At 41.1% G+C, this 26,472-nt stretch overlaps 1 protein-coding gene across 1 annotated transcript in view; it reads left to right on the forward strand.

The window, feature by feature from the left end:
• The window catches only part of SPMIP7 (sperm microtubule inner protein 7), a 63,392-nt gene extending 37,683 nt beyond the window's left edge, over positions 1–25,709 (forward strand). Inside the window, exons 6-9 of the mRNA XM_070368867.1 lie at positions 12,825–12,866; positions 14,182–14,289; positions 24,327–24,434; positions 25,586–25,709. Coding sequence (XP_070224968.1) covers positions 12,825–12,866; positions 14,182–14,289; positions 24,327–24,434; positions 25,586–25,709 — 382 coding nt within the window. The remainder of the gene's footprint in view (positions 1–12,824; positions 12,867–14,181; positions 14,290–24,326; positions 24,435–25,585) is intronic.
• The last annotated feature ends 763 nt before the right edge of the window (positions 25,710–26,472 follow it).

Below are 26,472 nucleotides of genomic sequence, written 5' to 3' on the forward strand. Positions count from 1 at the left end.
TCCAGCCATCACCTGTTTTTATTTTTTTAATTTAATTTTGAATATTTCCTATATAAAAATGTAAAATAGAAATATGATATAACCTATATATCTACTTCCCAGCTTTAGAAACAAACTATTACTAATACCCAGAACCCCTATGTACTTCTCTCCAAGAAGATGTGCCTTCCTCAGGGATCACATTATTCTGGATTTGATGTTTCATATATTCCTGCACCCTTAAAACATATATGTTATTCTTAACTAAGATATGAAATTATGTTCCATATGTGGAGACTCAGTATAAGTGATATCAGATGTACAGTCATACAGCTTAACGTTTTTGTTCCTCATTGTGTTTGTGAGACCCACACATGCTGGCTTCTCTAGGTATTCACTTTCTCTGACACACAGTCTTCCAGTGAATGGATATACTGCCATTTAGTCATCCATTCTCGTAATTTAATTTTTTGTCTGATTTCTCTTGCAGTTGGAAACAATGTCCCTGCATCTTTATAAAGTATAAAGATATTTCTGGGCTTTGTATATGCATCCTTACATCTATAATTGCTGCATCTAGAGATGTGAACTCCTTTATGTTCTTATCATTGCAGCATTATTCTCCAAATGAGTTTTGCCAGTGGACCAACCATCAACAATGCTTGAGTTCCCACTGCTGCATTCTGTAGCCTGCATTTGGAATTTCCAAATTTTAAACATCTAACTTTAAAAGTATAAAATTGTGCTTCATTATAATTTTAATATTTCACAGTTACTAATATTTTTTGTAAGTTGTGACTTACTTGCATGCTCATGTGTATAAGTTACCTTTTCATATATTTTGCATCTGGGTTATTTGTCTTTTACTTTTTGATTGTAGAAAGTTTTATGTCTTTATTCTGGATAAAAATCCTTTATTGGTAATATGCGTCAAGATATCTCCTTCTAGTCTGTGACTTTTCTATTTTGTGGTGCCCTTTGCTGAACTGAAGTTTTGAATTTTAATATGACTGAAGTCATCGATATTTCCCTCAGTATATTGTTATTTTCTGTGGAATTTTAAATAGATCTTTCCCTGTCCAGAAGTAATAAGGATATTATCCTTCTTTACTTTTTTCCTAAAACAATTAAAATTTTGCTGTTCACATTTATTTCTTTAAACCTTTTGAAATTGATTCTTACTTATGGCCTGAGCAAGGAACCTATTTCTCAGCAGGACTAGGCAGGTGTCCTGGCCCAGTATAGTGAGTAGACTGCTGAGTAGTGGCCTGTTGGTTGCAGCCCATTAGTGGAGAGTCACAACCAGAATTTTTGTGAAAATTAAGTAGAATATAAAATATAAGAATGAATCACATGGAACCTTAAAGAGATAGTTTTATTTTGCAACAAATACTGTGGCCAGTTATGAAGAATAGTGTGAGACAGATAATGTATAAGAAAAATACATGTGCCCACAGTGAGATTATCCCATCTTTTGTTCCCTGTAATTTCATCACCTCAGTGGAAGGGTGTTAACCTTGTACATTTAATTTTATATTTACCTAATCCACAATTCATTGTAAAGCAAAGTATGGGAGATTTTAGCCTTAGCAAAATCAGTAAGTTATTTAAAAATTTAAGTTATGGAAAAATAATATCAAAGTGACATTTTTCAAATATTTTAACAATTTTATCACTTCAATAGAGCCAACATAAATTTCCCTTTATAGAAGGATTTTTTATTATTATAAGAAAAAAGACTAATGAAGTGGAAACATGCAAAATCATAATCAAGTTTAAATGCTGAATCTGAAGTTGCAAATAATGACAATGTCGAGAAAAAGAATTGAGTCTCATCAGCAAACAGATTTTATTGAGCCATATTCTAAAAATAATCTGTTAAGTTCTAATAAAGATTATTTAAAAGATGGTTTTAACATGTGTAAAGCACCCCAATAAAAATAATAGATTCTCATGTATAAATTGAATGGTAATAATGTAAATAATAGATTGAAACATTCAAAATTTAAGATCATTTAAACATAACAAGCTGAAATAGTTGATAATCTCACTCAAACATCTTTTAAGAGAATAAAGATATAAATTATGGGTACTATTAATGTTATGTGAGAGCTAATGAAAAAACCTTTTTTTGCAGGAATTCGCTAGAGGTTCAGTTGTTGGGACTAGGTGCTTTCACTGCCGTGGGCCCAGGTTCAATCCCTGATAGGGGAACTAAAATCTCACAAGCCATGTGGCATGGCCAAAAAAGGAAAAGAAAAGAAAAAAGTTTATAAACATTTTTTTTTATTTACATGTCATGTAGTGAAACAGCAAATAGCTCAACCAGTTTCTATGGATCCTTTGCATTTATTGTTTTAATGATGAATCATTTAATGAACTAAAAGCCATATATCTTACCAGTTCTGTCATGTCTCAGAACTCCTGAGAGTTCCACTCACCCTGGAACCTTTATCTAGCAAATGCTGCTCTCGTGAGCAACAAAAATCTATATATGAATGCCCATAACAGCTCTACTCATATCTTCAAAATCTGGAAACAACCAAGATTGCTTTCAAGAGGTGAATGGAAAACATCTAGTAGATGAAGATACTAGAGTAGAGCCATGTAGTGGAATACTATTCAGCAATGAGAGAGAGCAAGCACAGCACACAGCTCACAAGTCAATTTTCAATGCATTTTGTTCAGTGAAAGCAGCCAGACCCAAAAGCCTCATACTGCACAATTCCATTTATATGACACTCTAGAAAAGGCAAAACTACCAGGGTGGGAGTGGGTTGGTGGCTGCCAGGAATTGGAGGAGAGGGAAAGAGCTGCAGACAAAGAGCCTGTAAACTAACATTAGGGAGATGGGACAGTATGGTTCTGTGGTGCTGGCCACAGGACACTCTGTCACACCCACAGAACTGTATACCACAGAGAGCAAACTTTACTGAACACAAAGAAAGACATAGATTGATAGATACCATGATGGTGGGAAAATCTAGATTGGGATGCAGATGGTGACAAGTAAATCTGTGTTACAGACAAATGACATAACTACATTTAAGTGGATGGAGAAAATCAGGAGTGGTCTTAAATTTGAACCTTCATAATCTTGGAAACTGTGTTTGGACCAAAGACTGTAAGATTCAAGACAAAAAGAACTGTATATAAGTGCTATCTATACTCTATTTGGTAAATGTGTTTCTCACCAGAAATGGATTGGCAGTTTTAAAACTTCTTACATGTATGCTAGGTTTGAACAAAAAAGTAGGCCTTTGGTAGATAGCTAGAGTCAGGTTTCATACTGTCAGAGAGAAAAGGTTAAGATGAACCCTGTGGTGCTGTTTAGATTTGGGGACGTTCCAGGAAGCTTACGTTGACAGGCACACCCTCCTTTTGTTGTGCTTCACAGATACTGTGATTTTGCTTTGGATTTTGGGGTTTGTTCTTTTCTTGTTTCGTTTTTTTTTTACAAATTGAAGATTTGTGGGAACCTGGCATCAAGTGAGTCTTTTGGTGCCATTTTTCCAACAGCATTTGCTCACTTCGCATCTCTGTGACACATTTTTGTAATTCTCACAATATTCCAAACATTTTCATTATTATATTTGTAATGGTGATCTGTGATCAGTGATCTCTGTTAATAGTATGTCACGGTCTTCATAGACCAGGACCTGGGGTCTGGAGTCGATGAGAAGAAGGACGCAGGGGACCCAAGTCTCGAGTGAAACAAGGGTACTTTATTTGCAGAAATTCATGCTTATATATCTTCATACAAGGCAGCTTTAGGCAGTAAAAAACAGAGCCAAGCAAATAACAGTCTTCAAGGGGCCAGAGGATATTCCATATCCTGAGTAAGAGGGGCATAACTGAATAGATTACCTTTAAGAAGGGAATCCAAGCAGGTGCTCTTTCTCATGATCTCAGTACTGAGAACTGCGTGCAGCTCTGCTCATTCCTTATCAGTTCCAGGAACTGATAAGGAATAGAGAGTCCTTGAGAAATGGCACACAGAGGAAGAAAATGACATATTGGATCCCTTAAAGTTGAACATCCCCTGACAATTCCCCCTTTTTTATTTCTTCATAATTGGGGATGACTGTAGATACTTTTGTGAAAAAGGCCCTGACCAATTGAGTTTGTTTAGTTTGAACAATTTTAGTTGAAAGGCATCAGTATACTACAAATATAATCACCAGGACAATTATCAGCATTATAGTTCCAGATCCAATACTGTGTGTAATGCTTTGAAACCCTCCTCAAGGGTCCAGCCCAGATAATTGATCCATTAGCTGTTCAGCTAAGGTTTCCAAATTGTTGGAAGAGGGTAGACTCTTAGAGAAGGTTTCAAAGATTTCCTTTTGCAACAAATGTACATTTAAGGAAGTGTTATTATGTATATCTTGCAAATGAAATTTGATTTGTTCCCAATTTTAAGCACTATGGTTGAACTGAACAGGAGAGATACAAAATTAAGTAGAATTCCAATCACATTTTAATAATACTTGATTTTGTAAATCTGTTAATTCATCTCCAACCCTTTGGATGGCTGTTTCTAATTCCTGAATTTTATCCTGAACTTCCTCATCTGTCTGAGCCTGAGTGGCCCACATAGTATGAGCATCTTTAGTCCAATTTTGAATAAAGTTTTGTGTTTGAATTGAAGTCTGTAAAGCAATGCTTGCGACAGCAACAGTGGTGCAAATGGCTATTAACCCCAAAAGGCCAAGAATTAACCATCCAATGAATCGCTTAGATCATCAGAGTAATTTAGTGAGTAACTGGGAGGCAAGTCCTGCCATGGGACTCTCTTCCCAGGGTCGATGGAGATCTACTGGCAACCACAGACTACATCGAGATCGAAGAATCAAAAGGGATTTGTTTTTTAGAGAAATAGAGGAATTAAGACAAGCATACAATTTGCAATCTATACAAGTCACAGAATGTAAAATCTTATTAAATTGTAAGTTCCCTATGGCTATAACAAAAGGAAGGGGAACACAAGCTTGTATAAAATATGAATGATTATAATGGAAGGAATGGTTACTATGACTATGACTGGTCCCTGTGAAATATCCAGTCCAAGTTCCAAGTTTTTCAGTACTCATAGCAAGTTTCCAGATGCCCCATTATTCAGGTCCAATCCGTTTATTTAGGACAATTTGAGGGCGAGGAGGTGCCATTCCACCTTCAAGCCAGCCAAGGAGTCCTTTGTCATGGAAGTGTTCCATTGAACTGTTGGTAACCTTCCATGCTACTTGAGTAACATAATCACACATAGTACTATTAATACCATCTGAGCAGTTAGATAACCACATACCATGGGGTCCCCAATCAACAATGGTGTAATTGGCCACAAACATTAATTTTCCTGATTTAGCTTGACATTTATCCCAATAAACAGAAATATATTTAAAGTCCTTATAAGTAAACCCCTTACATTCCCACATTTGTCCTTTTCCTAGAGTTTTGGTAGTATTGACATGGTTCTCATAAAAAGACAGGGCAGCAAACAGTCCAAGCAATGTGTGGAAGTTCCTTTTTGGAGGCAGGACAAAAGCCCACGTTTGTCGACTAACATTAATACATAATTCTGCTGGGCCCATGCATAAAGGAAGGATTTCATAGCCTAGAGAAATGTTATGAGTCTTCCTTCTTCCTCAGGATGAGTGGGCCCCTCTAAGCTCCAAGGAGGAGGCATATGTACTGAGTCATTAGTGGATATGACCGGTCCTATATCTGTCCATTCTACAACCTGCAATAAAGGGAGGTTAAGTATATAAGCCCAATAAGTGTGATTAATCAAGTCAGCCTGAGCGGGGGAAGCAAAAGCAAGCAAAGCAAGCATAGCAACAAAAATATTTTCAGGATTCTGAGGCATTCCCTGTTGAGAAACCACATTTTCAGCTTGATTATTAAGGGTTTTTTATCTTTCCCCAAGTAGGGAGATCATAAGGTGGATGACGTCAAGTGCGGCCTTTCTTGGAAATTTTTAAAGCTGCCATGGCTTGTGCTGGAATCTCCTCCTCCTGGGGATTTCTTCTCTGTCTTGAACGCCAGTGGCTCCCCTGGGGTGGATCTTCCAAAGAGGGAGCCAGCTGATTTCATTGGATCCATCTGAAGAAATACAAGCGTACCCCTTCCCCTGTAATATTAATTTTCCAGATTTCCATTGTTTACTCAACCCGTCTTGATACCAAATGGGCAGAGGAAGGGAGGTGTCCTTCAATGCCTCAAATTGTTTTTCTACTTTTGTCAAAATATCTCCTTGTGGTAAGTTTAAAAAATTTAAAACAAAGCTGTATTAACAATAGTTATAGGATTAAAGAATATATTGCATTGGGATCTAGTAAAGTCTGCTCTGGATAAGGAAGATAGAAGTGTTCCTGTGGATTCCCCCTTTTTTAATTTTTTTTATTTGTAGTTTCAGTGTGTGGTGTGCTCGTTCAACTATGCCCTGTGCTTGTGGATTATAAGGAATGCCTGTAGTATGTGTAATAGAAAATGATTGTAAAAATTGTTTGAATTGCCTAGAAATACAGGCAGCGCCATTGTCTGTTTTTATAGAACTAGGTGTTCCTATTATTGCAAAGCAAGCTAACAGGTGTGTTATAACATGTCATGTAGCTTCACCTCAGAGAGGTGTGGCCCATATAAAAGAAGAATTTGTATCGATTGAGACATGTAAGAAGGATGAGGAAGAAAGTTTAGGGCAATGAGTTACATCCATTTGCCATAGTTCATTGGGTTGTAATCCTCGAGGATTGAGGCCTTGTGCAATGGGTCAAAGACGTAGGGGCTACAAGTAGAGGGATCATTAATGATTTCTTTAGCATGTCAGTATGGAATTTTCCAAATTTGATGTAATGAGCCAGCGTTATTGTGTAATAGAACATGCTACTCTTCAGGAGTAGCAAAAGAGACAAGTTTATCAGCTTGTTCATTGCCATGAGCCATAGGGCCAGGAAGACAAGAATGTGCTCGAATATGGGTAATAGAAATGGGGGAAGTGTGGTTCCTAATAATAGATTATAGTTCAAGGAAAAGTTGTTGGATAATAGATTGATTCAAATTTATGGTAGAAGTTTCTATATTTCTTAATACAAAAACTGAATATAAGGAGTCAGAAACTATATTAATAGGATAAGAATGTAGGTGAATAACCTGAATGAGAGCATATAATTGTTGAGCAGAGTGAAATTTCGTATAAAAGACTTTATATTCTTTGAGAGACCAGAATGAGGCTTTGGCGTTTTTAGTCCCATCTATATAGAAAACATCACCTTGAGGTGTAGGTTGTGATGTGACAAGGTGAGAGATAAATTCAGTATTTTTGAAGAAATTCCAGTGTTTGTTAGAAAGATAATGAAATGAAATTTCTCCAAAATATTCCAGAAAGGCTATTTGGAAATTGGTAGAAGTTTATAATGCATTCTTGAATGGAGATTTATTAATAGGTACTACAGTTTTATGAGGATCGGAGACAATTAGAGTCTTAGCTCTGTTTCTTCCATTGATAATGATTACAGTGATCAAATCAAGATTGGGTGTAAGTGACCTTGTCCCTCTAAAATGGGTATAGATCCATTCTACCTGGTATTATTGTTGGGTAAGAAGTCCTGTGGGAGAATGGAGAGAGGGGAGTATAAATAACTCTAGAAGTAAATCAAGTCTAATACGAGTAAGAAACTGCTTTTGCAACTTATTTTGTACTAAACAGAGTTCCTCCTGTGCCTCTTGTAAAAGTGAATGAGGGCTATTTAAATTGGGATCTCCTTTTAAAGTGTTAAATAAATTAGTTGATAATTTGCAATGCCTAAAGAGTGTCTAATCCAATTTATATCGCCTAAAAGTTTTTTAAAATCATTCAAGGTGATAATTTATCAATACGAATCTGTGTTAGTTGGGGAGTAATATGTTGTCTATTAACAACAAATCTTAAGTAATAGTAAGGTGTAGATGTTTGAATCTTTTCAGGGGCAATGATTAATCCAGAAGCTTTAAAGCATTGTTGAGCTATGTCAAACATCTGCTGAGTTTATAAAACAGATGGAGCTGAAAACAATATATCATCCATATAATGAATAACAAGAAAGTCAGGAAATTGTTTTCTCACAGGTTCAAGGACTTTGGCTACATAATACTGACACATGGTGGGAGAAGTCATCATTCCTTGAGCCAGCACAGTCCATTGATACTGTTTATGAGGCCCGATATGATTAGGATAAGGAAGAGAGAAAGCAAATCTCTCTCGGTCTAGAGGGTGTAAAGGTATAGTAAAAAAGCAGTCTTGTAAATCTGTAATAATAATATGCCAGTTTTGAGGAGTAGTGGTAGGTGATGGAATTCCTGATTGCAATGCACCCATAGGTTTCATAGATGTATTAACTTTTCGAAGATCTGTTAAGAGATGCCATTTGCCAGATTTCTTTTTTTGACAAAAATGGGAGAATTCCAAGGGGAACAAGATTCCTCAATATGTTTAAATTTCAATTGTGTATCTATAAGTTCCTTAGCAGCCTCTAATTTCTCTTTTACAAGGGGCCACTGCTCTGTCCAAATAGGCTCGTCATTTTTCCAAGTTATTTTAATAATTGTATTGTTTATTAAATGAGCAGTGGCCCCTAGGAAAAATGTGGATTATATATTTGAGTTTGCCATTGCATAAGTAAATCTCTTCCTGTTGAGGGGTGCATCTATCACATAAGGTCATGTTGCAGGCTGGCCTTCTGATCCCTCACATGGATATATTTGGGCATTTTGATAAACCTCTTGTACTTTGGTTTGAGAAACTCCTGCAATTTGGCAAGAAATTCTCTGTATAGGCCAAGATTTGGGCCATAAATGTTTGGAAATAATAGTAATATCGGATCCAGTATCAAGAAGACCAGAAAATATTTTGCCATTAATTTTGATATGTATATTTGGTCATGCATATTCAGATACTATTGATGTCCATAAGGATTGCTTTTGATCTGTACTACCAAATCTACCTGTCCGTATACCATTAGAGGAGTTAATAGAAATGTAAGGTAAAAGAAGTAATTGGGCAATTTTGTCCCCCTTTTTGAATTGCCATAGTATCTGAGATGACATGATAATTTGAATTTCTCCCTTATATTCTGAATCAATTATTCCAGGGTGAACAGTAATCCCCTTAAAAGTCAGACTAGATCGGCCAAGTATAAGGCCAAAGGTTTGTGGGGGTAGGGGTCCATAAGGTCCGGTCGGTATTCTAGAAGGGACTGCTTGAGGAAAAAGGATAAAATCATTTAGAGCTGGTATATCGACTGCCGGATGTTGAGGGTTTGAGGGAAAAGATGGAGTTTGCCCCTGGTTTTTGTTGATGGGGACCCGGGGAGTCCCCATCTTTGAGTTTTCTGAATTAGGATTTCCCTCAACATCATATTTAGATTGACATTCTTTAGCCTAGTGTACCCCCTTACAACAGCGAGGGCAGACTCCTGGCGGTTTTTTAACAGTTTTAACTTTTTCTGTGCGTTTTTTAGGGCAATCCTTTTTTAAATGGCTCTTATCCCCACAAACAAAACATCCTTCATATCCCTTTTTAAAGGCAGCAGCCATTGCTTCAGCTAACATTTGCATTTTCTGAGTTTCTGATCCTAAGTTGCGACAAGCCTTCAAATAATCAATATTCCTGGACTCAATAATCGGAGTGATGGCTCTCTGACACTTCTGATTCGTATTCTCATATGCAAGCAGTTTTTCTAACTGCACTCTGACTTCCTCTCCGACAACACTACGGGAGATAGCAACTCCCAGTCTAGCTAAAAAACCAGCATAGGCTTCATTAGGCCCTTGTAATATCTTTGTGTAGCTACCTTTAGGTTCCCCTTGAGGAGTAATTCGATCCCAAGCTTCAAGGGCAACTTCTTTCAATTGCTCATGCAACAAAGGAGGGCATTGTATCTGAGCTTCCACTGAATCAAATTGCCTCATACCGGTTAACATTTCAAAAGTAATTTGGTTTTGGGGAGTGCCAGCTCTAGCATTAGAATTGGCACGGTCTCGGACCACATCATGAAACCACATTATCCATTGAAGATATTCTCCTGGTTTAAGAAGAGCTTTTATCAAAATTCACCAATCATAAGGAATAAAATTTCCAATAGAAGATGCCATAGCGTTTAGAAAAAGGTGAATGAGGGCCGTACATAGTTACAGCCTTTTTCATTTGTTGCATGTGAGAAAAACCAATGCCTTCATATTGAGGTATTAGTTGTCCTTGAGCATTAACATTTCTTAACACGGGAAGGGCAAAAAGATCATTGGCCTCAGAGACTTGAGATTGCAAAGCCAGTAAATCAGAAGGCCTTCGTCATGAAGGAGAATGAGTGGATCATCCGTTTTCATAAATATGAGTGCGTGTTAGGGGTTTATCATTGTCATCAAAAAAAATATTGTTGGCTTTAGTGTCAAAGAGAGCATCAGAAGAAGCATTATCAGATTCATTTTGTCCTCGAATCCAGGGGACCTTCGGTTTCATGCCCGTTACAAGAGGAGGAGGAGCGCATGGGACAGCTGGAGCAGGGATGGTGGGAAAGTTCTGAAACATTTTATGTTGCTCTAACTGGGCCTTTTGTAAAGTCTCATCATCTAATTCATATTCATATAATGAGCATTCTGCTTGTTGACGAATATCAGGGGGGCTAGAGTTGCCTTGAAATGGCAAGATCACGGCTTTAATGAGGGCCCATAAGGGCCAGAAATCTATTGGAATATTTTTTCCCTGTCTTGTGGCTCATTCAACATTCTCTTTAGCCCACTTACAAATTTCTAAATTGAAACTGCCTTCATCAGGGAACCAGGGATTATATTCAACCACTGTTTGAAGACAAGCCTCTATCCGTTGACATGAAACCAAAAGTCCCTGAACCTTAAATAAATGCTGAAGTAAAGTAGAAAAGTGGTGGGGCTTTCCACCCGTTTGTCCCATAACCCTGCACTTACTGACCTCCGTTGGTTCTAATAGTCATTCCATCCGCTTACCAAGGGTGTTCACCACGTCCGTTTGGGCGCCAATTGTCACACTGTTCGTAGACCGGGACCTGGGGACTGGAGTCGACGAGAAGGACGCAGGGGACCCAAGTCTTGAGTGAAACAAGGGTACTTTATTTGCAGAAATGCATGCTTATATATCTTCATACAAGGCAACTTTAGGCAGTAAAAAAAAAATTTGAGCAAAAACAGAGCCAAGAAAATAACAATCTTCAAAGGGCCAGAAAACATTCCATATCCTGAGTAAGACGGGCATAACTGAATAGATTACCTTTAAGTAAAAGGTTACGGAAGGGAGTCACTGAAAGGAATCCAAGCAGGTGCTCTTTCTCATGATCTCAGTCCTGAGAACTGCATGCAGCTCTGCTCGCTCCTGTTTTTCAGAAACTGATAAGGAATAGAGAGTCCTTGAGAAACGGCACACAAAGGAAGAAAAGGACAAATTGGATCCCTTAAAGTTGAATGTCCCCTGACAATAGTACGATAATTTTACAACTCGCTAAAGGCTCAGAGTATGGTGAACATTTTTTAGCAGTTAAGTATTTTTAAAGTAACATATTGATTTTAGGCATAATACCATTGTACACTTAATAGACTACAGTATAGTATAAACATAATTGTTATAGGCACTGGGAAATCAAAATATTGGTGTAACTCACTTTACCGGTGGTATTCATTCGCTTTTATTGCCATGATCTATTACCAAGCTCTTAATATCTCTGTTGTATCCCTTTATTTTAATACATATATATATATATGTGTGTGTGTGTGTGTGTGCATGTATATATAAGTATACATATATATATATATTTAAAAATATATGTAGACATGTAGGTACACAGGCTTCCTGGTGGCTCAGACAGTAAAGAATATGCCTGCAATGCAGGAGACATGAGTGTGATCCTTGGGTGGGGAATATTCCCTGGGGAAGGGAATGGCTTCCCACTCCAGTATTCTTGCCTAGAGAGTTCCATGGACAGAGGAGTTAGGGCAGGGTACAGTTCATGGGGTCGCAAAGAGTTGGACATGACTAAATAGCTAGCACTATCACTTCCTTTTCAGGCACACACGGGTTCATATACACTCATACATACATTTGAAGCATATCCAGCTCCAAAATGTTGGTTTAAAATGCCCTTCTCCAATAGAAGACATTGTAAGATCCTTGGAGAAATGGCTAATTCTGGGGTTGGAGCAGGGAAAGTACAAAATAAACCCTAAGCTCCCTGAAGTGTCCTAGGTAACTGTAGTCTTGTCTGAGACACCAAACTTCTTTGGGCCACGGAGGCTTTCTCTCCACCATGGAGGGTTACACCCAAGGCTCAGTCAACTCAAATGTCTGCCTTCTTTGTGTCTCTTTACAATCCCATGGACTGTAGCCTGCCAGGCTCCTCTGTCCCTGGAATTCTCCAGGCAAGAATCCTGGAGTGGGTTGTCATTCCCTTCTCCAGGAGATCTTCCCAACCCAGAGATTGAAGCCGGGCCTCCTGCATTGCAGGCCGATTGTTTACCATCTGAGTCACCAGAGAAGCCCCTAAGAAAACTAGAGGTCAACTTTGCCAATGTAATCATTGAGGATGAAAACAGCAAAGAAAAACTAGGAGAAGAGGCTTTGGAACTAAATCATAGGAGTCAGCAAGGATTTACTCGTCCTTGGCTGTTCTGTGTTTGCTTTTCATCACTTAAAGCTACATTTTCAAGTCTCTTCTGTTTAAAATTACAAACTTTTGGAAACACAGTCTTTTGAGATGTATCTGAAGACTTAATAAGAGAAGTACTCTGACAACCTAATTTTTCTTAACATCAGTAACTCAGTCACCCATATTTTCTTTTTTTCTAAGTGTGAGTCCAAGTTCCAGAAGCAAATACATTCCTCTCTATACGTAAGTAACATTTCTTAATGTTTTAAAAGTTACTAGATTTACATCTGTATTGTTACTTTCAGCTCAGTCACGTTTGTAACTCACTCTTTAAAACAACATACACTTTCTAGCAGATTTGTAATGTTTTCCTAGCATGGTGCCTGTCGACAGTTTCATCAAAAATGTGTTAAAGATTTTGATAAAAGAAAGAAAGCGTTAGCATTTTTTTCAGTTTTCCCAAATTGGTTATTTTATGAAGTAAAATACCTTGGATACTGCTCATATTAGGTGTTGTCAACCAGAAAGACTTTTACAGTTGACGTGGAAGCTGTAATGGGCTCACATGCTGAAGGGCAGGAAATGCGACCTCTCGCTTTTCTAAATTTAAATTTGACTTCCCGTGGGTGGCACAGAAGTGCGTCACCCTCCACTCGGGTCTTCTGTGCTTTATACTGGAGAAACACCTTGTGTTTTAGAAGTCTTGGGGTGTTGGCACAGCCCGGCACAGACTGGGGCTGATAACAGCAGACATTTATTTCCTGCAGTTCTGCAGTCTTGACTTCGGGGATGGCCCAGGAACGGCCCTGGTCACACGTTTGTGTCCACAGGAGGTATAGGGAATGAGGGGCTTGTGGGATCCCTTTTATAAGGACACTAATGACTCAAGTACCTCCCGCCTCCTGATACCATCACCTTTGGGTGTTAGTATTGCAGCATATACGTTTCATTGGGGGGACATACACATTCAGATCACAGTAACTTGGAACAAAGAAAATGCAAGAAGTGGAAGAATCTGGGCCTTTCATCTTTACCCCCGCTCCCCCCGTTACTCTAGCCTCTTCTGCTCCCCAGCTAAGTTGACTCCTTTTTCTCTCAGTGGCCCCAGAAATGCTTCCAGGACACCCTCTCACTTCCTCTGATGGATTGGGCCTTCTCTCAGGCCCGGAGGCACACTGCTGGTTTCCCAGAACCCCAGGCCCGTTTCCATCTCCACAGAAGCCTCCTCCACTCTGGGACACCACTCCTGCCCGCCCCAGGCCATCTCCAGGCTCCAGGGAAGGACTTGGCTCATGGCTTTAGACAGCCTACTTCTTTGCTCAGTAACACAGGCCAGCTGTTACTCACTCTGGCCCAAACTGAAGATCAATTCTTACTCTAAAAAGGAAAATCTCCTTACTTTATTTTTTAGGGCAAATTGTTCCATCACCGTGGTTAATGTATTACATTTTGAATTTTGATCTGTTTTGGAAAAATTTCCTTTGCAAGTTAGGGTGTGTTCACCTATGTTTTCTATGTTTCTAATAAAAACTATAAAAAAGTATTTTCATCCCAACAGTGGTTGCGTTCAGTCTACAAATGCTGATGACATTGACAACCCCTGTGGAGACATCACATCTCTCGCCAAGCCTCGTAGCTCTGAAATCCTTTATACAAACTCAAGTCGGTGAGTTCCACCTGTGATTATGCCTCTTACGTTATTATTAAGGAAGAAATGTGGTCATTAAGGCTTTGCAGTGAATGAAGCAATAGAAGAATGGCCTTGAATAAACAAGTTCCTACTGAATAGTGCAGGGAACTATATTCAGTGTCTTGTGATAAATTCATAATGGAAAAGAATATAAAAAGAATGTGTATATAACTGAGTCACTTTGCCATATAGCAGAATTGGAACAACATTCTAAATCAACTGTACTTCAATAATTAAAAACAGAAAATGGCCTGGTACTGACCACAACTTAAGAAGAAACATATTGTTTCCTGAAAGAACTATAGTTTCTCACAAAGGAGATTACAGTTTTGAACACTGACTAACCTGGGTTTACCTCAATGTTGTATGAATATATATGTGTGTGTGTGTGTGTGTGTGTATATATGTATATATATATATTTGCTTTCACCCATGGAAATACTGAAGCTCAGAAATTGCTTCATTAGGATAATTCACAAGACACACTACAATAAGCCGATGTTCTGTGTGGTTTTTTTAAAAATGTGTTGAAGTAGATTTACAATGTTGTGTTAGTCTCTGCTGTACGGCAAAGTGAATCAGTTACACATATATATATATATTCCACTCTTTTTAGATTCTTTTCCCATATAGATCATTACAGAGTGTTGAGTAGAGTTCCCTGTGCTATTCAGCAGGGATTATGTTAGTTATATATTAGTTATATACTTCATATATAGTCATGTCTGTACAAGGGCTTCCCAGGTAGCTCAACAGTAAAAGAATCTACCTGCCAAGCCGGAGACTCAAGTTCAATCCCTGGGTCAGGAAGTTCCCCTGGAGGAGGGCATGGCAACCCACTGCAGTGTTCTTGCCTGGGAAATCCCATGGACAGAGGAGCCCGGCAGGCTATAGTCCCTGGGGTGCAAAGAATTGGACAGAAGCAGCGACCAAACAACAGCAAAACAGTATGTGTATGTCAATCCCAGTCTGCTGTTTATCTCTCCCAACCCTTATTCCCCAGTAACCATAAGTTTGTTTTCTGTGTCTATGACTCGTTTGTTTTGTAAGTAAGTTCATTGGCAGCATTTTTGTCTAGATTCCACGTGTAAGTGATAGCATATGGCGTTTGTCTTTGTCTTCACTCAGTATGACAATCTGTAGGTCCATGCATGTTGATGCAAATGGCATTATGTTGTTCTTTTTCTGGCTGAGTAGTATTCTGTGATAATCATGGACCAAATCTTCTGTATTAGGCCCTGAGCTGTTGCACATCACTGCTGGTACACCTTCAGTTTCTGTGACAACTGGAAGGCTTGCAGGAGAGTGTAAGCCTGTAGCGTGAATCACCAACAGTATTTTAAATGTCAGTTGCTCTATTTTTTTTTTAAACATCCGTTTTGCCAAAATAACAAACCAGCTCAGTTTCACATTGGCTGTCCTTCATACCTGCTCTACATCCCCTAATAATTTTGAATTTTCATGTGTTACACATTCTGACACCCTAATTCTTTTGACTACTTGACCAAAGTAAACTATCTTTCAAAAGTAACTTTGGTTTTAAATTATATTTCTATAACTTAATGCATTGAAGAAATAAATGAGTTGTTATATTTCAACCAGTAAGAAATAAAGGAAGAAAAGAAGAGAGAGTACATAAAGTATCCCAGGTACTGTACCAAACACTTGGCCCTCACGTAGCTTGCAAGCCTGCAGGGCCGGTAAGCTCCACACCCCAGTAATGATAGTATAAGGCAGGATGGAGTGAGGCTCCTGAGAAGCAAGTTTAGTGTTCTTGATCTTGGTTGTACAGAGAGGTCACTTTTATCCACAAGCCTTGAAGGCTGTGATGTTTTAGCTAAGTCCTAAGAAAGGATTTGTCTCTTATGATTCTTGCCTAATTTCTGCAGGGAAAGGATTGCTATTAAAAGTAGAGATTGTAAAAAAAAGAGTTTAAGAGTGAACACAAGGATAAACTCAATTGAAAACCTTCTGGCATCAAATTTTCTAGTATTTTTCCTTTGAAATATACATTTGAATTTTGAAGTGTTTTATGAAACATTCTTGCTGAAGAATAGAATGTATTCTTCTGGATCACTCTTCAAGGAGAGTAAAGAGCAGTCTGGCAGCATTTTAAAAATTTGATGTATAACATACTGTTTAACTTGAGTAAATTTGGGAGCATGCCCTTCTACCTCATCTTGATGTTAGTGTTTTTAAGAAAAGGAAATTTGAGCGGATCATGTACAATTGGACATTAACTGTACTTACTTAAATTGGGCACTAGAGGGCATCCAAGGTTGCAAAGTTTCTTCTTTGGATGAGGTTTCAATTTTTAATAGAATTTTAATGGAGCATAGGTGGTTAGTGGTAGAGTTCTCACTTGCCCCACGGGAGGCCGGTGTTGGATTTCCCACCCATGCAGCTGCAGTGTCCCCTTTAAGGATTCCCTGGTGGCTCAGACAGAAAAGAATCTGCCTGCAATGCAGAAGACCTGGCTTTGATTCCTGGGTCATCAGGAAGATCCCCTGGAGAACTGAACGGCTACCAACTCCAGTATTCTTGCCTGGAGAATTGCATGGACAGAGGAACCTGGTGGGCTATGGTCCATGGTGTCACAAAGAGTCGGACGTGACTGAGCAACTAACACTTTTATTCACTGTAACTTTTTAACACAGGAAAAGACTTTCTGTTTTTATTATGAGATATAGATATAAAATATGTAGTGTCATATTTAAAATATAAAGCAAAATAACAAGGAAATGCCTATGTCCCAGGCCTAGCTAAGGAAATAGTATTTTATTCACATCTCTTACGCTGCCTGTATACCCCTTACAACCTCGTCTCCTGAGTTTCCTTCCCCAACCCAGAAGTCATCGCATCAGTCTTCGTGCTTATCCTCTGCTTGCTTTGCTTGGTAGCTTTGCTACATATACTTGAACCTCTAAACAAAATGCTGTGTTGTTTCCTCAGTACCACACTGAGCCAAGTACAGAAGACGCATGCAATGTGATGTCATCTGCGTGAGGTCCAAACCCCAGAAACACATAAACTTACTTTGTGCCCAGTAGAATACCATCCTACTCGAAAGCAAAAATGACTCTTCCTTGGTTTTCTCACCTTAAACTTTCCTAAAGGGAAAAGTCTTTATGAGATCATCTTTAAGGATTTCCTCATAACCCATGACACTTAGGCCAGGAACACTGCCTGCCCCGCCCTTTCAGTGGAAGCCGCATTTCAGACAGAGTCAAGGCTACAGACTCTTGGGTTCAGTGGTTGGAATCACCAGTTTCCCCAAAAGGTGAATGCTTTCGAATGTTCCTTATTCATTGATTTTGTATTCTGGGCACCAAATCATTTGACATGCCCAGTGTATTGGTGGTGATTATGCTAATGGTTTTAAAATTAACTTTTAAAATTGTAGAACGGAATCTGATCATTATAGAAAAAGTACAGAAAAAATTAATGATAATAAAAATATAACTAAACTGTCACATAAAAACATAGCTGTTATGAAGATTTTGGCATATTTCCATCTGTCATCTGCATCCTTCATCTTCCTTGTATTTATACAGCTATGATGATGCTACATATGTAATTTTTACTGCATTCACTTTATAGCATCATCATGGGCACATGTTATTATGAACTCATCGTAGTATTTTATTTGTGTAGACCATAATTTTTTTTATTTTTATAGATGTACTGTCATTGACTTCCAGGGGGCTTCCCTGGTAGCTCAGCCAGTAAAGAATCTGCCTGCAATGCTGGAGACCCCAGTTTGATTCCTGAGTCGGGAAGATCCCCTGGAAAAGGGATAGGCTACCCATTCCAGTATTCTTGGGCTTCCCTGGTGGTTCAGATGGTAAAGAATCCTCCTGCAGTGTGGGAGACCTGGGTTCGATCCCTGGGTTGGGAAGATCCCCCGGAGGAGGGCATGGCAACCCACTCCAGTATTCTTGCCTGGAGAATCCCAAAGGACATAGGCGCTTTACGAGCTATTCCATGGGGTCTCAAAGAGCTGGACATGACTGAGCAACTAAGCACAGCACACAGCACTGTCATTGACTAGCGCGTCTAGGTTACATGTGTAAATGTTTTCTGTTTGTTACTATGATAAATAATGTTGTCAAATACTTGTTAAGTGAATCTTTTCCATAACTTGGAGTTATTTACTAAAGGGAGACTTCTTGCAATGGACTATGAGGTCAAAACATATAAATATATTTGCAGTGGAACCATAGTTTACATCTAGTGTGTGTCCTCACACCTTCAGTGCTCGCATTTACGCTCACCAGATAGCACCTTCTTTTCCTTCCAAATGTGCTTATTATAAAAATAATTCAATTATATTTGTAAAAAGTAAATTACCTCTTCCTTTGAGTCTCAGTGTTGAAAGTTGATGCATATTTTAGACTTTGCTGCCAGGCCTGCATGAATGTCTGTGTGCAGGCAGCTGCACATCGGTGTGTGTGCAGGGGGGCGGTGTGGGGAGGTGTGAGATTGACAGGCGCAGCGGACACTCTCCTCAGCAGTGGGCGGGCTGTGAAGACCCTTTTTAATGGCTGTGTGATACTCCACTGCAAGGTATAGTTTACGTGGGCCAAGTAGTTATTGAAATTTTTTTCTGTTGTTAAAAAAATAAAGCAACAAACCTCCACATTATCTTTGCACAATCATGCACACATTTCTTTTAGAACAAATCCCTAAAAGCATAATTCTTGCATGAGTTTTGCATTAAAATATTTTTTGATTCGGCAGGCATGACCTATTATTAAAGGATATTCAGAGTTAAGGGATTCAAGACAGTAATTCAGTCTCCACTGAAGTTTCTAACTTCTAACTTGAGCCTCCTTTGGGAACTAGAATCCATAGTATCCGCTAGATTCAACAGGAGTTCTGGAAGTTCAGGGGAACTGAGTAATAAAAAAAAAAAAAAAGATACAAAGTCACTCCTCACTTATAATGTGTCAAGCAAGCAAGGGAAACATAAGGAACCCCCAATTTTTACCAAATCTGTTCTTTATCTTTCTCCTAAATACTAGAGCCATATTCTTTGCAAGAGCGTAATGAACAGGGTGGAAGGGAAGTTTTTTTCTGTTAGTACCTATCTTGTGGTTCCACATGGTTTCAAAACAGCAGATCTGTGCCAAGTCAGGACCCCAAAGCATGGAACCTTGCCCTTTCCTAAGAAAAGGGAATGGGGCTTTCTTCTGAAAGGGACCACACGGGGTCTCGGTATGTGCATCTCAGCTGGCCCAGCCCCTCCCTTGTTTTACCAAGGAGGACAGGAGGGGGCACATCCAGGTGACAGAGCAGAGCCCGCGCCCTCTGACCCACACCCAACCCCACCACACCCGGTGCTTTCCAGACCACCGTTTCCCAAACCCGCTTGGTGCTTCCACCATGCCGTCTTCCACTAAATCTCCATCTTTTAGTTCAGGACTTCACCCGGTTTCACATTCGCTGTGCCTTTACCTCAGTCATCTCTCTGATGAAGCATTTGCAAATAACACATAACTGTCCAAAGTGATCCCAGGGCGGCCATGGGCCGAGTCCTGAGCCAGCAGAGGGGACCGCCCTGACCTCCTGGGTGTGCTGCACCTTTAACAAAATCTTAACCACAGCCCAGCTTCAAGCCAGGCTATGAATAGCAGTTCCTTACATTGGCCCACACTTCTGCCTTTTCAGAGAACTTTCACATCGACTCTCTCATTTGTTTTTCAAAGTAGTGTGATGAGGCCAAAGGTGGGGGAACAGGCTCTCTCCCCACTTTACAGATGAGGAGGCTGAGGCAGAGTAAATGATTAAAGAGCCCCAGACACTCATTTTGTGAGCAGTTAAGAGAACAGGGCTCCCACTCCCCTGGGCCGCCTGCAGCCAGTGAATGCTTCCTGGGGCCTCAGCCCTGCTCTGGTCGGGGCTGTTGGCTCATTTCTGTGTCCCTTTTGGATGGAAGAGGTAAAGGTTCCCTGAGAACAGAAGGAGAAAAGCATGTCCTGTAGAGCACGATGATGATAAGAGTGAAACTAATTTTTGAGCAGATCCTGGGACCACAGTATCTCATTATATTCAGGGACGCACAGCCCAGTGACCAGAAGCACGCTGGTGCTATTAGGACTTCTCAGCTGTTCCCTCAGCCTTCCCTCCCCTTGTCCCACCTTCCCAGGCCTGCCTCCTCCTCTCCCTACTCTTGCGCTAGGCCAACACTTTGCCCAGGTACCCTGACCCCACACTCCCTGTAAAGGAACTGTGAATTTCATCACCCCAACCTGGGGAGACGTGGTCCTGAAAGACCCCGTCCAGGGTCACAGGGCAGGGGTGCCACCCTGGAGGCAGATGCCAGCCCCCAACACAGTCAGCGCAAGCATCTGGCTGCATCCCTCTCTGATGCCCCTGCTCCTAATTTGCATCAGTCATCTTTGCCCCACTTGGGTTCTGTTCCTCCTTAATGTGAAAGCGATCAGGAGCCTAGCCTGTTTGAGTCCTGACATAGAATAGCTCTCGATAAACAAGGCTCCAGGTGACTTGAACTTGTGCTACACTTAACGCAGAACAGATGCCGCTCAGCTGGGAGCCTGGGTTTCAGGGCCTTCCAGGGCCCCTCGGTTCCACCACCCGCCAGCCTTGTTGTCTCTGGGCACATGGCTTAGACTTGTGCTCAAGCCTCAGTGCCCACATCTCTACCATGGCATGGTCTCAGGACCAAGGACATGGAGTGTTGGGAGATTAAATAAAGCAGCCCACGTAAGTGTCACAAAGGGTACGGGCTCCTGAGGATTATTCGGGCCTGTGTTACAGACAGAGAGCCTGTTCCTGTTGGCATTCTCATCCACGTATGCATGACTTACAATCTACATATAACATGGTTTTCTCCATGTTTCCTTTATTTTTCTATTTGTCTTTTAATTATATGCCATCTGGGCCCTTTTTTCTCTAACTGATTTACTAAACTTCCTTATATTTTTTCAAGTTATTTAATTTCTATTTTATTATGCTTTGTTGAGAAAAGCCAGTTAGTTATAAACTTAGGCAGTAATGTATTCAGTTAGCCATAGTGGGCAACCCTAGGCTTATTTTGGGAATCGGGTGCCACAGAGGGTGTTCAGAAGACTAGCAACTATGGAGCAAAGACAGACATGAAGACGACTTATTTTTAAATGGGTTCCTGCTTCCCTTAGCTTTCCTTAAATGAGGGAATGGGTCTGATCATGCAGCTGACTTGGAAACTCTCTCAGAGCCTGTACTTTTCAGTGTCTTTCATCTGAAAAAGCTTATCACCCATAAGCCATGGGTCTATAGAGCATCCCCCAGAATCTGCTCTCCTCTAGTCTTGTTGCACTTAAGATGGAAAAAAGTTCCCCTTTGTTGTCCCTGAAAAAGGGTTAAATGGAGTAGATTCTAGAAGCAGCGTGGGTGAGGACTTTCATTTTCAAATAGGTGGCAGTTTATTATGCAACTGCATTCGTTTCTCAAGCCCAAGCAGCTTATCATTAATTCAGTCCTCTGGTTCATGTTTGTTATTTTTAGACATGATGTAATAAATCTCATTATTAGAACATGACGTAGAATACTATTCAACATCAGTAACCTGTACGCCACAGGTAAAGCACCGATAGTCGAATGGTGTTTTAGATCCAGCCCTTGCCGAGCTTCCATCTCGGCTTCTTACTGCTCTGATGGAAGGCTGTGACCTCAGAGGCATTTTCATTCTGCAGGTGTTTTAGAGGCAGTGGAAAAAAACTCTCACGCAGAGGAAGGGGGTTTCCTTCATAACATGCATGGAACCTTTGATGAATTCGGGGAGAGATATAACATATGAATGACTTTGCCCCACTTTTTGCTCCCACTCTGACATACAGCTGCAATTCTAGGAGAAGATTCCAAGAAATCCTGAAGGGTCCTGCCTAGAATTTGGCAGCGGTGGTTCACTCACCCAGGTCCCTCCAACAAACCTGAAACCTGAAACAGAGACTTCCAAACTTGACTGCCCATGAGAGTTATCTGGAGAGATTAAAAAAAAAAAAAAAAAAACAATTTCCAGCTCACAGCACTTACCAATTAAATTAGCATGTCTGGTGGGTGGGAATCAGGCGTTGGTACCTTTGAAAAATCCCCGAGTTGTCAGGCGCAGCAGCGTCGGGAAACCACTGTCTTTACCTCTCTCCAGCTGCCTGTCCCGGATCAACTGCATTCTTCACTGCCAGGCTGCTATTTCATACATTTCTTATTTCTTTGAAATCTTGTATTATGACTACAATTAGTTGAGCACCTACTAAGTGCTAACGGCTTGCCAGCTGCTTTTACCTTCACTGAATCCCTCTGACCCCAAGGCCCTGGGAGGCCACGTGCGCTCTTGGCTGCAGCCGCTGAGGGCTCTCCCCACTTAATCTCACAGCTGCTGGAGGGGTGGAGGCAGGCCTGGCTCCCTGATTTCCCAGCCTACCATATCCGTTAACTTGCACCGCTCATTCTGCTATGGCCCCTGATGTGCTTGCCCTTCCCTTTGTCTGCATTGGGTCTCCTATTTTATTGCCTGAAAGCCGGCTAGTCACAGACTGACATGCTTGGAAGAGACACAGAATGTTTACTGGCGCAGGCTCTGCCCTGTATGTCCTGTCCCCTCGTGTGCTAATGCCCGGAAGGAGCCCAGAGGACCTGCCTGCCCACAGACACAGGTAGACTCTGGCCTCCCTCTCGACTGCAGCCTTGAGCTTGGTCCTGTCACCCTGCTCGTAGCCGAGGCAGCGAGGCTTCCAGGGGCTCAGTCTGTGTGCGGGTCTGCGAGTCAACAAGCAGAGTCAGAGGCCCAGGTCTGAGGCCCGGCCCCTGAGCACTCACCATTCACTGCCCTGCCCTGCACTGCCTGCTTGTCACCTGCCACTGCATGTGTATCCTCTCTGAAACTGAATGTTTTGACAATTCCTCCAGCCGTCAGTGGTGCTTGGAGGTCCCCTTATTGGACATGTGGACAGGATGGGATCAAACCAGGGGCCCCTCAGAGGAGCCGACCCTGCGCCTCCCATAGGACTCAGTCCTCGCTGCTCCTTACCTTGTGTCTGGGCATCCATGGAGGGTAAGGGCCCTCGCCGAGGAATGTCCCGCTCCCAGAGGAGGGACCAGGGAGTGGCCGGGGCAAGCTGACCTTCCTCTGTCCTTACTGTGGCACCAGGAGGACCCTGAGAGCTGCACTTAACAAAGACGGTGTTATCTGAAGTGCCCTGTGATTGCAGAGAGCATGTTTCTGCTCTTTGAGATAGTCTTAGCCTCACGTCTTCCCTCGCACCTGGAGATGAGGTCCCGTGTCTCAAGCAGCACTCGGACTGGCCCCACCTCTTCCCAGAAAATGATCCATGGAAAGGGCTTTGTATGCTGTAGAAATGTCAAAACAGTAGTTATTATTCACTCACCTCTGAATTACCCAATAGAATATTTGTTTTGGATGTTTGCTTGCCTTTATCAAGATGAATTTCATACCCACACTGAAAAACCTGCCATACATTCTAGTGTTTTTCTTTTACTCTCTCTGAAGGGAAAAGGGCCATGATCACAGAGGAGTATGTGGAAGTGAGCTAAATTTCATAAACTGTATGAAGTCAGTACATTAGTGGTGGCGAGAAAGAAGTATTATTTAAAAATCATGCTGTGTGTCCACCAGCATTGGAGTCGGCACCTCAGAGCTCTGTTCGGGGGCCAGGTCTGCTTTTTGGTAAGGAAAGCATGTCCACCTTCCTTAGGAAACAGAGCTCCATGGTGGATCAGGTATGAAAAACACATGCAAATTCAAGCAGCAGAGAAACATGGACTTGAAATAAGCTTCTTCATTCTGAGAGGAAGGCTGTCACCTACTCATCTCTGCCCCCTGCCTGCATGCTTTCCTGTCTGGCAATCCGACTTCCAGACCTTCATGTGGGACAAAACCCTTAGATTACATCCTTCTTTATGTTTTCATAATTGGGTGCTGGTGACCGTGACTCTTTGGCAGATTGTTGTGTTCATTTTCTTTCTTCCCCTCTTTTCACTCTTTCCTTTAGCTCTGCAAATATTCCAGGATACACTGGTAAGGTTCATTTCACAGCCACCCATCCAGCAAATTCTGATCGTCCATCAACGACCCCCTCACCAGATTCAGAAGTGCACCAGTAAGTATGAATCCTATTACTCAACATGCTTGGATATACTGGGGAGGGGGAAATCCTAATGATGATTATTCGATTAAAGAACAATTAAGTATTAGGAGTAAATTTACATTGTTTAAAAAATAGGGTGTCAAGTCCAAAAGGCAGAAGAGTTCATTTTCCCACTGTTGTTGCTAGAAGGAGGGCATTAAGAGATTGAAAGCATCTTAGCGGACAGCATCTTAGCCTCTTGGACTCAACTCTGCATACTTATCACCCTTCTGCATTATCCTTAGAACATGCATAGAACATACTACATGAGACACACGTTCACTTATTGTGGATAGCCATCTTACTTTTCATAAAAGACAACATTCTGTTAAAAGCCATATATATATATTTAAACACCATTTTGCAAATTGAAAACAGGAGGCATTTGATGGGAGGTTAGTGCAGACTCCGTGCTTTGAAGCTTCCAATGAGAAGCAGGTGGTTATTGCTCATTATATCTCAAATTTGAAAACATTTGATGAAAGTCCTGCCTTGCCAGTAAGGTGACACAGCTCTGAAAATGCAAATGCATCTTAGCCAGGTCCAGAGACTGGCCTCATGTAAATATAAGCTCTCAAGTTAGGTCAGTGTGCATCTGGGAGGAGAAGGAAGGCAGTCCCCCAAAAGGGTGCCTTTTCTCCTTTGTTGGTGGAAGGTGGAGAAGCCATTCATTTCTCAAAACCAGAAAGGTCCCTTTCCACTCTAGAAAGATGCCTTTACCTCTGGGCAGCCTCACACCCTGAGCCCACACCCCCAGGGCTTTGTGTGGTAGCTGTTGGTTACTCATTGGCCTCTCTGCAGCTTCACCTCCTTCTGTCTGTATTTTCTGTCTTCTTGGCACAAACTGTGATTCTAGGCACAAGGTAGATTTTCAGTCCGTGATGTAATGCATAGTATGCAGTCAATAAACTGAACGCAAATAAATGAAATAAAGGAAACAGTACTCACAAGGATTAACCATTCCCACCCTCTCTCTGTTCTGTGCATCCTTTTTCTCTCTCCCTCTACTCCTATAGCTTTCTCTCTTCATCTCTCCCATATTTGTGTATCATTAGTTGGAGAATACATGAGGTTATATGTTCTCATTTTATTTCACATGTCTTTTTTTCTCTCCATTTTGTTAGCGTCTTACGGAAAAGAATGGCAGTTGACCTCTTCCGTCACCAGGGGCCGCTCTCTCGAATGGTCACAACTGTGACACCCTACAATCCCTTCAATAAGAAGGATAAGGAAACTATAAGCTACTGAAAGGGACCCGCCCTGAGTGCCCCCCTAGCCTGGGAGGGGTGCTGGGTATGATGTGATGGGGAGGTAACAGAAGCCAAATAAAGGCACATTCTCCGTGTGTCTGGCTGGGCCTTGGCCAAGCGGAGCTCCAGCTCCAGAACCACGTGGTCATGGAAATGGACTGTGTGAGATCCTCCATCCTCTCACATGAGGTTGTATTTGTATCCACACGGCTGTGGATGCCATGAGCTTTCATAAACCTTAGCTCGTTCGCCCTCGCAACCCCACAGTGGGCATTTTGCGACTATCTTACTATTTTATGAATAAGCAGGCTGAGATTAGGAGAAGGAAAATATTAATCAAAGGTCACACAACTCATAGTGGAGTTAGAACTAGAACCCAGCTTTCTGAATTTAGAAACCTTTGCTGCTGTTTTTCACTATAGATCAAATAACCTTCCCTGAGTTATTGAAAAAAAAGAATTACCCAGAGACAGAATGCCTCTTCTCCCAAAAGATTCAGAATTGAGCTATGGATCCCGCAGAACTCCATGCAAATGTGTAAGTCCTTCGGAGGTAGCTTGGCCTTGCTTTCCCATCAGAAGGGCGAAATCAGATGTTTTTGCTTGAGGATCATGTGTTGCCTCAGCTGACACCTACACAGACTTGGGTGCTGACTGCTGCCGTCCCTGGCTGCTGCCTTCTGCCAGGATACACAGGAAGGCTGCCGTCCACCCTCCATCTGTGCTATGGAGCTGATCGGCCTTCACAGAAAAGTAATGGCT

This window comes from Bos mutus, chromosome 4, assembly GCF_027580195.1.
Source record: "Bos mutus isolate GX-2022 chromosome 4, NWIPB_WYAK_1.1, whole genome shotgun sequence".
Classification (NCBI taxonomy): Eukaryota; Metazoa; Chordata; class Mammalia; order Artiodactyla; family Bovidae; genus Bos; species Bos mutus.